This window comes from Pituophis catenifer, unplaced genomic scaffold (genome assembly GCF_029215685.1).
Source record: "Pituophis catenifer annectens isolate HBS135680 unplaced genomic scaffold, rPitCat1.0.hap2 SCAF_7, whole genome shotgun sequence".
Lineage (NCBI taxonomy): Eukaryota > Metazoa > Chordata > Lepidosauria > Squamata > Colubridae > Pituophis > Pituophis catenifer.
In genome coordinates this window covers 61,860,020-61,876,711 of record NW_027256887.1, presented here as the reverse complement: position 1 = coordinate 61,876,711, position 16,692 = coordinate 61,860,020, and the positions used below count along the sequence as shown (strand labels likewise).

At 45.7% G+C, this 16,692-nt stretch overlaps 1 protein-coding gene across 1 annotated transcript in view; it reads right to left on the bottom strand.

The window, feature by feature from the left end:
* Positions 1–1,246: 1,246 nt before the first annotated feature.
* Positions 1,247–16,692, bottom strand: part of NPTXR (neuronal pentraxin receptor) — a 28,364-nt gene continuing 12,918 nt past the window's right edge. The window contains exons 2-5 of the mRNA XM_070947058.1: positions 4,891–5,113; positions 3,686–3,930; positions 1,947–2,126; positions 1,247–1,471 (exon numbers count right to left, since the gene is read on the bottom strand). Coding sequence (XP_070803159.1) covers positions 1,247–1,471; positions 1,947–2,126; positions 3,686–3,930; positions 4,891–5,113 — 873 coding nt within the window. The remainder of the gene's footprint in view (positions 1,472–1,946; positions 2,127–3,685; positions 3,931–4,890; positions 5,114–16,692) is intronic.

Here is a 16,692-nt window from a genome sequence, read left to right as displayed (position 1 = left end):
TCCTTCAATTAATGGGCATCATTCAGGTACATAGATTTCAACTGTCAGAATCTTACAGTAAGCATGACTTTTACAGATAAATCTTTGAGTTAATATTCATAGAGGAGGAGGAGAATTGCATGGATAAAAAAGCTATCATAGAGCATAACAAAAGTTTTCATATCATACCACATCACATATCACATCACTTCAGACACAATGCTTTTTAATGAACACAATTCACACACAATCAGCTCCAAGTCACTGTGATGATGATCAACAAAATGAGCCAAGCTTGTGAGAGTCAGCCCTTAGGAGGGAAAGGCAGCAATGAAAGGGAAAACTGGGGTAGAAAAAGGCTTGACCAAGACTGCTCATATTCCTTGCCTACCACTTAGAACTTGCCCTTCTTAAAATCTGTCATTATGGCTTATAAGAAAGGTTTAAAAAAGAGTTTGAAAATATATAATCTAGAGAAACAAAAAAAGATTGGCAGGGCAACACAGGAATTCAAGTAACCAATTAGGGAAATGATACCTCTGGTGTAAAATAAAAAAATTGAGCATCAAACATAGGCCTTTGTGAAGTTAAGGAAACCGCTGGCACTTTTTGCTTAATGACAATGCTTTACCTTACAAGGAAGACTACGAGCTAAAGCTAGAAGAAAAATAAAACAGCTGAACATCCTGGTGAGGACATGCAGATACTAGAAGAATATTGGGTTATGTATTCTAGACGGTCAGTGGCTTATAGTGGGCAAATGTCAACACAGTGCTTTAATGCTTTCACAATCCCCAATCAACAGAGTTCAAGTTTCATCACTGAAACTATCAGCCATGGGACAGACTGGAAGTGTTGGAGATGCTAGTTCTACCAACAATTTCCTACTCACTGATACAGTTTTTATCCTTTCTCATACTGCTCTTCAGAGATTGGCTACTTTCCAACCACTTTAGCTTCCTTAGTGGAATGTCTAGTCACTCACAGAATGAATTTAAAAATATTTTACTGAAACAATGAAAAATAGTGTCATAATTTCATTTTTAAGTTTAGAAGGCTTCCTTGCGTACATGTGCTCTCTTTCTCAAACACACACACACACACACACACAGACACACACACACACACACAACTTCCTCCTCTCCAGGCCGAATGTAAGAAGTTGCTGGATGGGAGAAAGGAACTGTTGTTCTTTCTTTCCCAAAACTGATTGAAAGAAGGAAATGTGGCTTGCATGCTCCTTTCTTGTGGCAGGAACGAAAGACCTTCATGCCTTCATTTTTGCCTTGCAGACCTCAAAACTTAATTTGGCTGCCCCTCCATGGACTTCAACCGACTTCTCATCCCACTGGGCTACGTTGCCTTGCAGGTGGCTGGTGCAGTTGGCCAGACCTACGATCTCTGCTGGCATCAGGACATGATCCCACATGTTGAACTGAGAAATTTCCCCAACGAAGGCCTGAGTTGCATCAAATCTCCCTCCCAGTGTATCCTGTGGCATCAAAATGGAGAATTGGGAAAACAAACAAAGTAAATGGGAAGGAATGAAACAACAATGGGTTAATCAGAGTAGATTAAAAAGTTGAAGAAAAACTGGAAAATAGTGGGATGGAAAAATATTGGTACCGAAGATAACTATTACTGTTAGTATAGAGGTTGCCAATTCTTCAGTTTCAAAGGCTGCATTTCATATTTAGTAGGAATAGGACAGTTAATGAATGATAACGAATAGGGAAACCATATAGGATAGGAACAGCCATTTCATGCTCGTGGTCCTTGGGTTTCAGGGACCAAAAATCTTTCAATTTTCTAGATTTTAAGACTGATGGGTTTGGCACAGTCAAGAGAAGACTAATAGGGGATCTCTTAGGCTCAAATTAAGCTCCTTTAGTTCAACTGCTAGTGAAATTGCTTGAATCTTGTTTTGGTCATTAATTTTCAAGATCATGTGGAGAAATGAGACGTACCTGTTCCTGGCCCAAGATCATCACCCCATGTGGTTTGATTGAATGCCAAGATGCTAGGTTGTCACTGGCGCCACGCTCTACTCCATCTTGATACACGGACCATATGCCATCCCGAGTGATCCATGTAATGCAAATATGGTGCCATGTCCCATCCTTTAAAGTCATGGGCAGATGAGCCACCTTTCCAACAGAATAGAACAGAGAGTGCCTTAACAGCCTAGTACAAATAGATGTTTTTGTAGATGCCTTTTTGTCCTTTCCTAAAATTCCCATACCCTTCACTGTCACAGTTGGTTTCCCAATCATTTTATAGTCTAGACTGACTTGTCTGAGTGCAGCCAGTATGGCAACATATCAAACAGATAAAACTGAATGGAATAGAACAGGGGTGTCAAACTCAATTTCATTGAGGACCTCATCAGGGTTGTGTTTGATCTCGGGGGGCTGGGTGTGTGTGGTCAGAGTGGGCGTGACCAGCTTGATGTTGCTCATTGAGGCTCCATTTTCAGCCCTCTGCGTGCGGCCCTCCCGAGGTCTGTTTTCATTGGCAGAGGGCTGCAGGAGGCCGTCACAGTTGAAAATGGAGCCTGGGAGGGTTCTTGAGCTCTGTTTTCACTGGCAGAGGCAGTGTGGGCCAGTCCTTCACTGTTTCCAGGATGGGCCCGTTAGCCAGATCTAAGTACTCGGCAGGCCGGATCCAGCCCCCGGCCCTTGAGTTTGACACCCCTGGAATAGAATAATCTTTGTGGTCTTTTTTCCAAAGAAGATTGCAAAGGAGTTCCACAGCTAGATTGTCACTACCCTAAGAAGCCCATCAAGAATACTTGGCAGCATGGTATCTCTACATGGTGGGTCATATAACAGACCTCTCAGTTAGAATTGTAAAATTTGGATAGACTCACAGGAAAAGGTAGCTCCCATTCGAATAGCCTGAACGCAAACAATTTTATTTTGTAGATTAAAATCACCAGTCTGAATTGTCTATAGTAGTAGATTGGAAGTCAGGAAAATATATCCAAGAGAGGTCTACAAAAATGGACCACAACAAAAATCTGTTGTTTTTGATTCTATCTGTAGTTTCTGAACATTTTTCAAGGGCTGTTCCATGCAGACAGCATTATAGGCATCTAAAGGAAAAGCAACCAAACCAGGCCAAAGCCATTCCTGCTACTTCATCCCTGTGGCCCTTGATTTTCTGGGACCAGAGCACAGTCACTTTCATACTCCTTGAATCAGGGGGCTGAGCTGGCTTTTTGTGGATGGGATTGTTAAATAACATTTGACAGCCCTCTAAGGGCATCAGAGGAGTATTGCTGGCATGCAGACATCACTGGAGGGGTGGGGAATCAATTTTTTCCCCTCCCTTTCTTTTGGAGGTGATGTAAGTAGGTAAAACAGGTACATTAAACCTATTTGTTTTTCATATTGTTTATAGAAAAATAAGTAAAACAATGACACCGCTGAAAATCAACTGTTTCCACTGACATTGGGAGGTACCATCTTATTGGTAGTTGCAGTTCATGTTTTAGCAATTCATAAATAGTAAATTTGTGTCACATATGTCTGCACGGGGAGGTCATAAACGTCAAGATGACTTTTGCAGTGCAGCCTTTCCATGCTACCGTGGTACTCCAGCCTAGGGAAATCGCGCATTGTTACTACAACTAATGCCACTTTTAGAGCAGGGCAGTGCCTGTGCCATTCAATTCATTCTATGCTGGAAGCTCCCTTTACCTTACCTTGTCATTAATTATAAGTTCCATAGGATTGTTTCCCCATACTATCAGTACAAGCTCATTGGCTTGTCCAGGAGCAGAGTAGGAGAAAGGGGTGCCCACTTCTGCTGAATTCTTAGCTTTTAGCCACATGCTGACAGTGAAGGCATATAGTTCAGGCAAGCTTTTCTTCATCCGAGCGTACATGTAGTTGTTTCGTACAGGGATGGAGACTTTAAAGGCTTCTGGAGGGTTGAAGACAGTTGTTTCTATGTGCACAGGAGATAAATAAGAGTCAAAAGAGTTATGAAATGCTAGCAGAAATAGAGAAATAATCCTGACATATGATCAGACCATCGTTATGCTAAAATGGGTGTCGGATTTTATAAATAATCAATACATTAGTCACATTCTATCAGAATTTGAGATCATTTGACAAGGTTAATTAATCATAGATTCAAGAAATACCACCTAGCACATAACTAATTTGTGGGATCCACAGCCACAAATAGGGAGGGGATGGTCATTAGCATAGCTGGCTGTAAGAGAGGAGTCATCCAAGTTACAAAAGCTAGTTGTGTCAATCAATGGTTGCTAGTTATTTTACACTGGCTGTATGGAGCTTTTCACTGGGGCATACACTATCAGATAATATTTGCTGAGGAACAAGAGCAGAAGAGACTCACTGTGTAACTAATGAGTAGCACCAGATCAGAAAGTACTTCAAGATAAACATTTCAATAGCACAGCATTTTGATGCATTCTTTTCTAATTTTTAAACCTTTTTTAAAGAAATAAATATTTCATTTCATTTCATTTCATTTTATTAAATTTGTATACCGCCCTACTTCCGAAGGACTCAGGGCAGTGAACAGCCATAAAATAAAACATATAAATACAAAATTTAAAATAGAGATAAAACAAATTAAATAAATTTGGCTGAACCATTTTAAAACCCCAATAATTTGAAACCAAATTTAAAATTCCTATTTAAAAGAGGAAAAGTTTAGGTTAGGCCGGCTTGCTGGAATAGGAACGTCTTAAGCGTGCGACGGAAGGTACGCAGATCCGGAATCCTCCGTATCTCGGGGGGGAGCTCGTTCCAGATAGTAGGTGCCTCCACAGAGAATATGACCCATACCCAGAGTTATATAAATATGTATTAAAAATGAATGTATGAAAGTTCTGGATTTAACCCCATATTCTGGGCTCCTCATGGTCACACTAACCATGCTCCAGGTCAATGACCCGATTATGGAGAGCATCCAGCTCCTTTTCGACATTTTGTTGCTGTTGGTTGTGGCTGCTGGTAATGGAGGTGCGTTCTTTCTCCAGGGCCAAAAGCTTAGAGAGGATTTGTCCTTCCAGTTCCTCCATCTTGGTGTGGATGGTCTCTTGGGCTGGCACAGGGGCAGAAGTAGAAGAAGCATTCGTTCGAGTGGGAATATCCTGCTGCACTCAGAGAAGAGATAAAAGGGGAGATAAGAACAGATTAAAAATAACAGGAAAATAATTTCACACACAAAGAATTCAAAGATGCCTTTATTGATGTATTTATATTTCTACAGTACCCCAATATGGCTAGTATTGGTCTTTGGGAGAAAATATCATGATCCTGCAGCCATTAGGGTCCCAAGTGTTTTCTAAAGGATCAGTGCAGGCGAGCAGTAACCCTACTAGGATTGATACCATAGCGTTAAAAAATACACACACATATGCACATACATATACTTGTATCATCCAATGGATGGTTGAACATATACAATGACATATGATCATTTTTGTTAGTTTTAATTAAAAATATGCCTTTTGGGGAAATAAAATGGGCCTGATAAAATGGAGCAATATCTAAAGTTCCTCTTTCCGACAAGTTTAGGATCTAAAGTTACATGAGTCCAAAGTTATTCCACCCAGATAGTTAATATAGACTCAGCATAAAAATCTGAGAGCCATGATATTATGAATATGTTAAAACTGTTGAACTGACCTAAAACAATTTAGAGAATCTTTGTGTACCTACCAATGTTTTCTGCCCTGGGCCCCAGAGCCACAAAAGAGATAGGAGAGGGATTGGAGATTAGCAATAAAACCCAGGTCTGATGTGAAAAAGACTGTTCCTTGCCAATTCCATTGGAAAGATTTATATAGCAGATGAGGGGAATGGTTAGAGTAGTGTTTTTTTTAAATCTTGGCAAGTTTAAGATGTGTGGACTTCAACTTCCAGAATTCTCCAGCCAGCAGGCTAACCAGGAAATTCGGGAAATTGAAGCCCATGCATCTTAAAGTTGCCAAGGTTGAGAATGGACGTTGTCTTACCTGAACGTCCCTTTTCTGGGCGCTGCGTACACTATCCATGCATGGGTTAATCCTTCAGTGCTTGGCAAACAACTGAGTGAAAACAAAAGGCTTTTGTTCCCCTTTCCGGCTCCCTAGCCACGCCTCTGGTCCCATGATCCCCCAGTCTGAACGAAGGCGCAGCAGACACGAATCCACACTATGAGTAACTTATAAACTCAACTTTATTAACTCAAATTAACGTAAGGAAAATAAACTAGTTTCGGCCATAAACAGTGGCAGGCAGCCCTAACGGGCGGGATATGGATAGTGTACGCAGCGCCCAGAAAAGGGACGTTCAGGTAAGACAACGTCCATTTTCCTGTGCGCTGCTCCCACTATCCATGCATGGGATATACCCAAGCTTAGACTCCCTGGGTGGGGGGCTGACTGCCTCCAGAGTCCTCCTCCGTCAGTACTTTTTGCAGAACTCTGCGGCCAAAGGATGCCTCAGCCGAGTTGTACGCATCGATCTTGTAGTGGCGGATGAACGGTGTGAGAGATGACCACGTCGCAGCTCTGCAGATGTCCACAACCGAGGCTTGGGTGGCCCAGGCCGCCGTGGTAGCCGCGCTGCGAGTCGAGTGCGGAAGGATCTTGCCGGGGTTCGGTTTGGAGTTCAGGTCATATGCCAGGGCGATGCAGGCCTTGATCCATCTGCTGACTGTGGCTGCTGATATTTTCTGACCCATGGACTTCGGGTTGAAGGAGACCAGGAGTCCCTCCGAACGGCGGAAAGGAGCGGTCCGTTGGATGTAAGTGCGGATGGCGCGTCGTACATCTAGGGTGTGCCACCTCTCCTCTCTGGGGTCACAAGGTGAGGGGCAGAAGTCCGGCAGGATGAGCTCCTGGGCTCGGTGGAACCACGAGTTGACCTTCGGGATAAAGGCCGGATCCAGGCGTAGGGTCACCGTGGAGTCGTGGAATATACACAAGTCTTTGCGTACTGACAGAGCCGCTAGCTCTGAGACCCTCCTCGCTGAGGTGATTGCCAGCAGGAAGGTCACCTTAAACGATAGGTACTTAAGGGAGGTCGATTTTAGGGGCTCGAATGGGGGCCCGGTCAGTGCCCGCAACACCAGGGGTAAATCCCATGAGGGGTAACGGTGAACTGTGGGGGGTCGCAGGTTGGTGGCCCCATGCAGAAACCCCTTGATGCGCGGGTGGTGCGCCAGGGATTGGTACGGAGAGCATGCAATGACCGTTGACAGTGCCGCTGTCTGTCTCCTTAGGGTTGCGGGGGCCAGGCCCCTGTCTAGGCCAGCTTGTAGGAACCGCAGGATGTCCCGAATAGTGGCTGACGTGGGGTCGATGTGCTGGTGGGCGCTCCAGCGACAGAATGCCTGCCATGATGACTCGTAGATTCGGGTCGTAGCCGGGCGCCTGGCCGCCTGGATAGTGGCAACAACCTCGTCTGGTAGGTTGTCCTTCTTCAGGATGACCCGTTCAAATGCCAGACGGCTAATTGCAGCCACTGGGGCTCTGGATGCGTGACTGCTCCTTGGCACAGAACGAGCTGCTGCGGTGGGATCACCCATGGCTGTTCTACGGAGAGTGCTACTAGGTCGGCGAACCATGGTCTCCGGGGCCAGTTCGGGGCTACCAGGAGTAGGTCGGCTTTTTCTGCCAGTAGCTTCCGAATAAGGCGCGGGAGCAGCGGGACTGGTGGGAATGCGTACAGGAGACCCTCGGGCCACCTGCAACGCAGCGCATCGTGGTCCTCCGCTTGTGGTGTCGGGTAGCGCGATACGAAGCGGGGGAGCTGAGCGTTGGCTGGGGTTGCGAAGAGATCTATGACCGGGTTTCCGAGGCGTGAAGTGAGTTCTTGGAACAGCTGAGGGTGGAGCTGCCATTCCGCTTGGTCTATTGTTTCGCGGCTGAGCCAGTCCGCCCTCACATTGGTTGCCCCAGCAATGTGGTCTGCTCTGATCGAGAGCAGGTGTCTCTCTGCCCAGCTGAACAGCTCCGCAGCCTCCTTCATCAGGGTACGGGACCTCGTGCCCCCCTCCCTGTTGACGTGCGCCTTGGCCGAGATGTTGTCGGTCAGGATTAGGATGTGCTGCCCCTGCACCGTCGGCTGGAAATTGCGCAGTGCCAGCTTGATCGCCCGAAGCTCTAGGAGGTTGATGCTGCATTGCTGTTCCTGTTGCGACCACTGTCCTTGTGTGACTAGGTTGTGGAGATGGGCTCCCCACCCCCGAAGGCTGGCGTCTGTGGTGAGTATCAGACGGTCTGGTTCTAGAAAGCTGGACCCCTTTAGGAGCGACGGTGATGCCCACCACCTGAGGGACCTGCGAACCTGAGGGGTGAGGCGCACTTCCTTCTTGGAGTTGGCCCTTCCCGTTCGCTGGAAGGGAAGGAGGAACCACTGCAGGGGCCTCGAATGTCTGCGTGCCCACGGAACGATGCCGAAGCAGGATACCATCTTCCCGAGGAGGGTTGAGAGGTGGATCAGGGCAACTCTCCTCCTCGTCAGGGTCTGCAGAGTTAAGGTCCGTATGCTTTGGACTCTGTCCGGGGATAAGAATACCTGGCCGCTGGCCGAATCTATCAGTGCCCCCAGGTGGAGTAGCCTGGTGGTGGGCAGCAGGTGACTCTTTGCGAAGTTTATGGTGAAGCCGTGATCCTGGAAGGCCCTGATCACCATCTTCATGTCTCTGTGAGCCTGGTTGGGTGTGGACGACAGGACCAGAATGTCGTCTAGGTAACAGAGCACCCGGATCGGGACGGCTCGGAGCTTGGCCGCCACCACCGCTACCAGCTTGGTAAAGGTGCGGGAGGCCGACGAGAGTCCGAATGGCATCGCACGATATTGGTAGTGTCGGCCCGCGTATTCGAACCTCAGGTACTGACGGTGATGTGGGTGAATTGGCACGTGCAGATAGGCCTCCCGGAGATCGACTGATTGAAGGAGGTCGCCCTGTCTCACTCCCGCTAAGATGGACTTGAGGGAGTGCATCTTGAACCTGCGGTATTGTACCGAAAGGTTCAGGCGCTTTAGATTCAGTATGCCCCTCCAGCCCCCAGAGTTCTTGGGGACCAAGAAGAGGGTCGAGTAGAATCCTGAGCCCCTCTGGCTGTGCGGGACAGGCTCTATGGCCTCGACCTCCAGAAGGTGGGCAATCTCCTGCGACATTAGGTCCTGAAGTTCCGAGGATCGAGGGGTTGGACAACGGACAAATCGGTGGGGCGGCTGGCCGGAGAATTCGATGGATAGACCGGAAGAGGTCGTACGCCTTACCCAGGCATCCGAAGTCGATCTGGCCCATTGTTGATGGAAGAGGATGAGCCTTCCCCCTATGGGCCCCATGGGCCTGGAGTCATTTCCCCCTTCTGGCGGGTTTAGGACCGGCTCCACGGAAGTTGCGTTTAGGCTGCTGGTGTCGTCCTCGGTCTCGGAACTGTTGTCTGTCGTGGAATCTGTCTCCTCCCTGGTAATGGGAGCGGTGCGAGGAGGACCCCCTGGGTCCGGCGCCCGCACGAAAGGGCTGTTGGAGCGGGTAAGGCGTGTACCTGCGTTCCTGGCGCCGGTAAGTTGAGGGGAGGATCTTCCTCTTGTCCTTCCCCTCGATCAGTAGGGGTTCCAGCGAGGCACCAAACAGCTCTGGTGCTTTATATGGGGCAGTCGCCAACTTCCACTTGGCTTTGAAGTCGGCTTTCCATGGTCGAAGCCAGAATAGCCTCCTAGCGGTGAGAGTTGAGGCCAGCGCCCTTGAGGCGAACTTGGCTGAGTTCAGGGAGCTGTCGGCAGTGTATTCGGTGGCAGCTATTATCTTATTTAGGTCTTGGTGCAGTCTAGTGTCCTCAGCCGGGAGTCTGTCCTGCAGGTGGCGCAGCCAAATGAGCGAGGCTCTATTGAAGAAGGAGGAAGCTGTCGCAGATCTGATTGCCCAGCCTGTGGCCTGGTGCGCCTTGCGAAAGGCCCCCTCCATCCTTTTCTCCTCAGCTTTAAGAGTGTCTAGCGGGTCGGTAGAGACCAGGGAGCTGGAAGATAACGCTGCCACCGGCTGGTCTACTGAGGGGAGTGCCAGGAGGTCCTCCAGCTCTGGGGCTGAGCAGTAGAGCTTCTTATCCAGGCTGCTGGGAGTTGCCAGGGAGGCCGGTTGTGCCCAAGGGTTCTGGATCACATCCGTAAACAGCTGAGGGCAAGGAATATAGTCCTTTTGCGGCTTTGCTGATTTGAAGAGCGCATCATGAGGACCCGGGGGCTGCGGGGGTGGCGGTTGCGACGTCCCCTGGTATTCCAAGGTTGGTTGTGAGCCGCGCCTTGTGGAGCAGGGACTTGAATAGGGCCGGGCGAAAGAGGCCTGTGAATGCGGGGGTGTCCGGTGCCAGGCCTTCGTCTTCTGACAGCTCCATCTCCTCCGGTCCCTCCTCTGCTTGGTCTGAATCTTCAGACGAAGAATCTTGCCCTCGTTCTGGGGGAGGGTGGCCTGGTACTCCAAGGCTGGGTTGTGGATGATGTTGGCGTGCCTGGACCTGTGCGGGTTGCACGGGTGCCTGGGATGCCTGTAAGGTTGCAGTGAAGAAGGACGAGAGGGCAGCCGAAAACATAGCCTGGAAGTCCGTTGGAGCCGCCAGCCCTGGCCCCCTCTGGGTTTGGAGGTCTACCCCTGGGGGCGTAGAACTTGCATCCCTAGCGCGCACGGGCTGTGCTGGAGATGTAGTCATTGAAGGCTCCGGAGCAGCCCCTGGGCCTATCCCGAGATGGGGGGTAAGACGGTCCAGCCTGGGCGCATCTGGGGTTCTTGGGGTTATTGCAATGTCGGCCAGAGATGTACATCCCAGTTCTGCCTCCCTTGGGGTGACCTGCGCTGGTTCCAAGGACCCACGCTCTCTGGGAGAGGTTCCGGCAGCCGCCTTGTGGGCCCTCTCCCACTGTCGCTCCAGCGCATTGTGCCTCCTTAAGGCGTCCCTATCACGGATGGGTAGGCAGCCTTCTGATGCAGCCCTGCTGGTTGAGCTCTCGTGCCTCTTTTTGGATTTCTTTTTCCCCCCTTTTGTGCTTTTGCGAGGGGGGGTTAACTCCAGCTCCATATCTGAAGACGGGGGGGAGCGAGACATGGCTGTAGGCTGTGAGCTGTTCAGGTAGGCCCCTTGCTCTGTACCGATCAGGTCGAGCGGTAATCCTTCCAAATGCACCTGGGCTGCTCTTACCTCTCCCCCGTTGATTGCCCTTCCAAGAGTGGGGGGGAGATGGAGGGGGGGTCTATAGCCGGCTCCCTGTTGGTGGGAGGGAGACACAGGCTTAAATCCTTTGCCAAATATAGCGGCCCGAAGGTCCGATAAAATGGCGCTGGCACGTGGTGCGCTGATCCACTGTGCCAGGCTCCAGCAGCGGACTCACAATGGCGGCCCGAGGGTCCGTCCAAACGCCGCGCTTTTCCCCTGCAACGGGGATTCTGTAGTGCAGGGGGGGGCTGCTGAGGCTTTCGGCTCTCTCTCTCTCCTCTTCGCGCCCTCGTAGGACGCTCCGATGAGGCGCGGCTCAGGAGTGAGCCTTCCGGGTCGGCGCCACGTGGCTAGAGCCTCCCGACCCGACTCCCAGCTGATGAGCGCGCAAACCGCTTGGTTTCGGCAGAAAAGCGGCGCGCCTTTGAAGAGGGGTGGGGGGGGGCTCCGAAAGGCAAGCCTGCAGGTCAGCTGGAAGAGCCTGCTCCTGGCGGCAGCAGTAACGGCGAGGAGAGGGCAGCCGTTTGAAAATCCTCCCCTCTGGAGCGATCGGCGTGGGTGGCTGAGCTCCGCTCCCCCCCCTTCCTCTGGTAACTTTGCAGGCAATGCAAATGGTAAAGGAACCGCGGAAAAAAATAACTAATCAAAATTAACTAAAAAGTCTAAACGTTCTAAGGAAAGGGAAAGCCTGATAAACTTTAAGAAAAAAAGAAAAAGAGAAAGGGAGAAAGTCCCCACAGATGTACAATACCTCAAAACTGTGGAGCTCCCAAAATCACTACAGTGTTTGCCAGCAACTGAGTGAAGACTGGGGGATCATGGGACCAGAGGCGTGGCTAGGGAGCCGGAAAGGGGAACAAAAGCCTTTTGTTTTCACTCAGTTGTTTGCCAAGCACTGAAGGATTAACCCATGCATGGATAGTGGGAGCAGCGCACAGGAAAAACACTAGATTAAAGTTACAACTGAGCTGCAAAAATCTGGACAAAGCTACAGCAGAGGGTGGCATTTTCTGTATCCATTTACTGCCATCTATTGGCCATCTGGATTTGTACAGCCCAGGTACAATAAGAAAGAAAACTTTCCTGTTTGAAACACAGGGGAGAGTTCCCATCAATCAGAGGGAAAAGGCTGGTCTCTCTCTCTCTCTCTCTCTCTCTCTCTCTGCGGCTTACAATGCGTTAAGCAATAGCCTTCATTCTTTTGTATATTTTATACAGTCAGCTTATTGCCCCCACAAACTGGGTCCTCATTTCACCTACCTTAGAAAGGATGGAAGGCTGAGTCAACCTTGAGCCTTGGAGAGATTCGAACCAGCAGAAATTGCAGGCAGCTGTGTTAATAACAGGGTGCATTAAACCACTGTACTATCAAGGCTCTTTCTCTGAAATATTTTGGATTGAGTGTATAAATCAAATTATGCTTAAAGGTGACCACTTGATATGAAAGGGACAGCTAAGTCATGTTTAATATGACCCAAAATTACTCTCGGTGGCCAAGGAATTGAAGGAAGTGTTGCAAAATGTTGCCCATCTCTTTGCACTGATGAGCTGCTTTGACCAATTAGAAAAGATGAGAGATGGGCAAAGAAAATGTGTTTAAACTCTGTCCTATATCTGTGTTGTGTATTGTGTGTGATGAAGTGACAAAGTAAGCTTCCTATTTATCTGTATTTCTTCAAGATGTATTTTTGATAGAAGTGAAACTTTTCTGTCCTATGCATTTCTTAATAAGTCCAAATATCAGTTCAAATATAATGCATCTTTACCACAATAAGGATGTTGTACCAGTTGATCATATCCGCAGTGGGTAAAAACTTTTTGGACATGAGATTTTAACATTAGTGGCAAGCAAGAAAGGAACAAGAGGCGGAATATCCTCCCACACACAATAATACATCGGTCCCTTCAGATCTTTTCGGGCTTTTGGACCAGATATAGGTCTTTGGCTAATTGTTTTATATTTTGTGCTTTTATACCTGTACATTAGTGGTTGAGAAATTTTACTTTAAATTGGAAAATGGCTGCCAATATTTCAAACAAGCATAGTATCTATATTTTTAAGCATTTTCAATTAATGTGCTTGTTTCTGCTTTTCCACACCCAAAAGTCTGGAAAAGAATGGCTGAAAGATCCTAAATTGCCAAGGATGAAGAATGAAGAGTAAATGGACTTTTTCTTGCCCCTTTGACCAGCCAGTATCGTTGACACCATATAATAATTTTAATTTTACAGTTCTGTAAAATGTTCTGTAACTTCAGAGGTCACAGCTGGTATTAAGATAGAGAAGATCCATAACTAGAGCATGTCCTTATTACTGTTTGCCAGAACGGATAATCCTGCTGGGAAAAATGTTCCCATATAGAGAAACCTATTTTTCCTTCCTCTACTCTGATTACAGAAGAGATCAGACACATATTTTCAGCCACAGAACCCTATTTCACTTAGTTGTGCTAAAACGCCCCTGATGTTATGCTACCTTAGTACAAATGCAGTTAAAATTAAAGGAAGCAGCACATCTACTCTGTTATGTACCTACCACAAATATTGCATCCAGTTCCAGCCTGGATTCAGGTTGAGGATTCAAATTGTGTGCAGTGAGCCTGAGTGGCGTAGGAGGCTAATGCCTCCCACTAAGGCAGCATTTAACATCCAGCTGCCTGCAATTACTGCGAGTTCAATTCTCACCAGGCTCAAGGTCGACTCAGCCTTCCATCCTTTCTACGGTGGGTAAATTGAGGACCCAGTTTGTGGGAGCAATAAGCTGACTTTGTATAAATATACAAAAGTATGAAGGCTATTGCTTAACGCATTGTAAGCCGCCCTGAGTCTCCAGAGAAGGGCGGCATATAAATCAAATTAAAAAAAAAAAATAACTGGAAAGAGTTTGAAGAACAATGAGGATGACAGGAAACTCAAAACAAATACTCTTTTAAGGGACATTTTGTTTTGATAAAGATGTAAGCTTTGAATTGCCTAAGGGAAGGGCCATAGCACCAGGCTTCCAACTTCTGGAACAAAGCAGCCCTAAGTTTCAATACATTTCTCAAATAAACTTCTGTGTGTGTGTAGAAACCATTTTGTTGAAGTAAAGGAAGTTACGAAGGCAGAGTGGTCTCTCACCTTTAAACAGTTTGCTCCCTGAGTGCTTTTGGTACCTCTGGGAGGTAAAGTACCATTGAAGCAGATGGTATACAATCCTCAGAGGCTTAACTATTAAATTCCTTGAAGAAAGATTAAGGAAGTCAATTGCAGGACAATATAGCAACACTCTTCAAGTACATACAGGAATGTCTTCCAGAAGAAAACTGTGACTCAAGACATGGAATAATGAGCTTCAGTCCAGGAAAACACATTCTGCTTGAATGTTAGAAAACATTCCTTATGGAGAAGAACAATTTGACAGTAGAATTAATTATGGAAGGAAATAATAGCTTGCACTGAACATTCAAGAGGCTGGATAAGACATTTGTAATGAGCAGCATCTGTGGTTTTGATTTTAGAATCTGTTTTATAATAAATCATGTTGGGGTTAACAATGATAGAACATGCCGTTCAGCAATCTTGTCTGCTTTTATTTTTTCCTGGTCGTGATTCTTAATTTTTGTGAAAGAACATCAGTAAAAGCAAATTGTTCTAGAAGAGAAACGGAAAAGAAAACACTAAAGGAGGTGTGAAGGAGACAAATCTGGAGAATTTTGTTTAGATTGGATGCCAAATTAAACCAACATTTTGCATATTTCCAAGACTGAAATGCAATTATTTTTCAGATTTAAATAAATATTTTAGGGCCAAATACTTTTAGAAAGTTTTGAGAGGAAATCTATCTATAACGAAATTAAAGATCTGCTCTATAAAAGAAAGTAGGATATTGCTATGATGGGGTTTATTAAACCCCAATTAAATAAAAATTTAGTGTTTGAATGTTTAGGAAGAAGTCAGTCACCTACTCTTCAGATTTTCCTAAAGATTTGGCCACACAAAGTAGCAAATTCCTACAGTACCTTAGGGTACTGTAGGAATTTGCTGCCTTGTACAGCCAAATCTTTAGAAAAATCTGAAGAATGGGTAAAATGTCAAGTGCCTTAAGGGTGTTCTTATTTTCAATTGCAGAATAGGGAATTATAGACCAATCTTTCTGACATCGATTCCTGGAAAAAAGTCCAGTTCATAAAGCAATCAGTCTTTAAGGTTTGAAAGCAGTACGTTACCAGAAGTTACATAAACCTGTCAAGAATCAGTCCTGCCATATTAACCTTATCACATTTTGTGATCTGATAAGATAGATTGTGGGAATGTTATAGATAGAATATTTCTTGATTTCAGCAAAGCATTTGACTAAGTGCCCCAAGGCATTCTAATTAACGTAGCTAGTTAAGAGTGGGTTAGATGGTTTAACAGTTGTATAAATATGTAGCTGGCTTGAAAATTGTACTCAGGAAGAGCTTACCAGTGGAGTGCTACAAGATTCAGCAGTCCAAGGTCCTATATTCTTCAGGTTTTTTTTATTAATGACTTGGGTGAGGAGGGAAATAAAATGTTTATCAAAATGGCAAGTGACAAAATTGGATAGGATAATTAATATAACATCTGAAACAAACGTTATCACCTAGAGAAATAGGATGAAAATTCCATCAAGAAATGTAATAGAAACAAATGCAAAGCTCATTACTTATAAACACAGAAATCAAATCCACAGTTGTTGAACATGTAGCGTGGCAATAGTAATTTTGAAAACGACATTGAAATATTAGCTGATTACAAACTGTATATATATATATATATATATATATATATATATATATATATATATATATATATATATATATGTTACCTAGATGATGTGGACCAAAAAGAAAAAGAAATGCAACTTTGTTTCAACAGATGTAAATTGTCCAAATCACAGGAAGCAATAATTCTGTTTGATTTTTTTCTTGGTCAGACCTCAGCTCAAGGACTAAGTAAACTTTAAGAAAGATTCAGACAAACTGTTCAGTAATGCAATAAGAATGATTAGATTAAATGTTACAAAGAAACTCTTAAAAGAAAGTGAATTTCAAGTAGTGGTTGATTTATCTTCACCAGTTTTAGTCAAACAGAGCTTCAATACTAGTTTGTTGTGGATGCTTTACTATGGATTCCCGCATTGAACAGGGATTAGATTTAATAACCTAAATGACCCGTTCCAAAACTTTGAGCCTCTCTGTGGCTCTTTAAAAATATCTATTTTAGAACCATATGTTAAAAAAAGTATTTTTAAATGGACCTATACATTTAAACAAATATTCTATTTTATACTAGGATGAAGAAATGGAAGAGAATGGATTTATAAATGTAAATATGAGAAAATAACATGACTCTGAGATAGACTACATTAGTATTCCCCAACTTGATGTTCTTCAAATATGATAAGCCTCCAAACAGATCTGGAGACCATCATGCCTGGATCACTGCCTATCCTTCATTAGCATGGGTTAAATTAAAGGAAAAATAAGAAAGTCAAAGGTGGAATGAAAGGCAAAGATAGG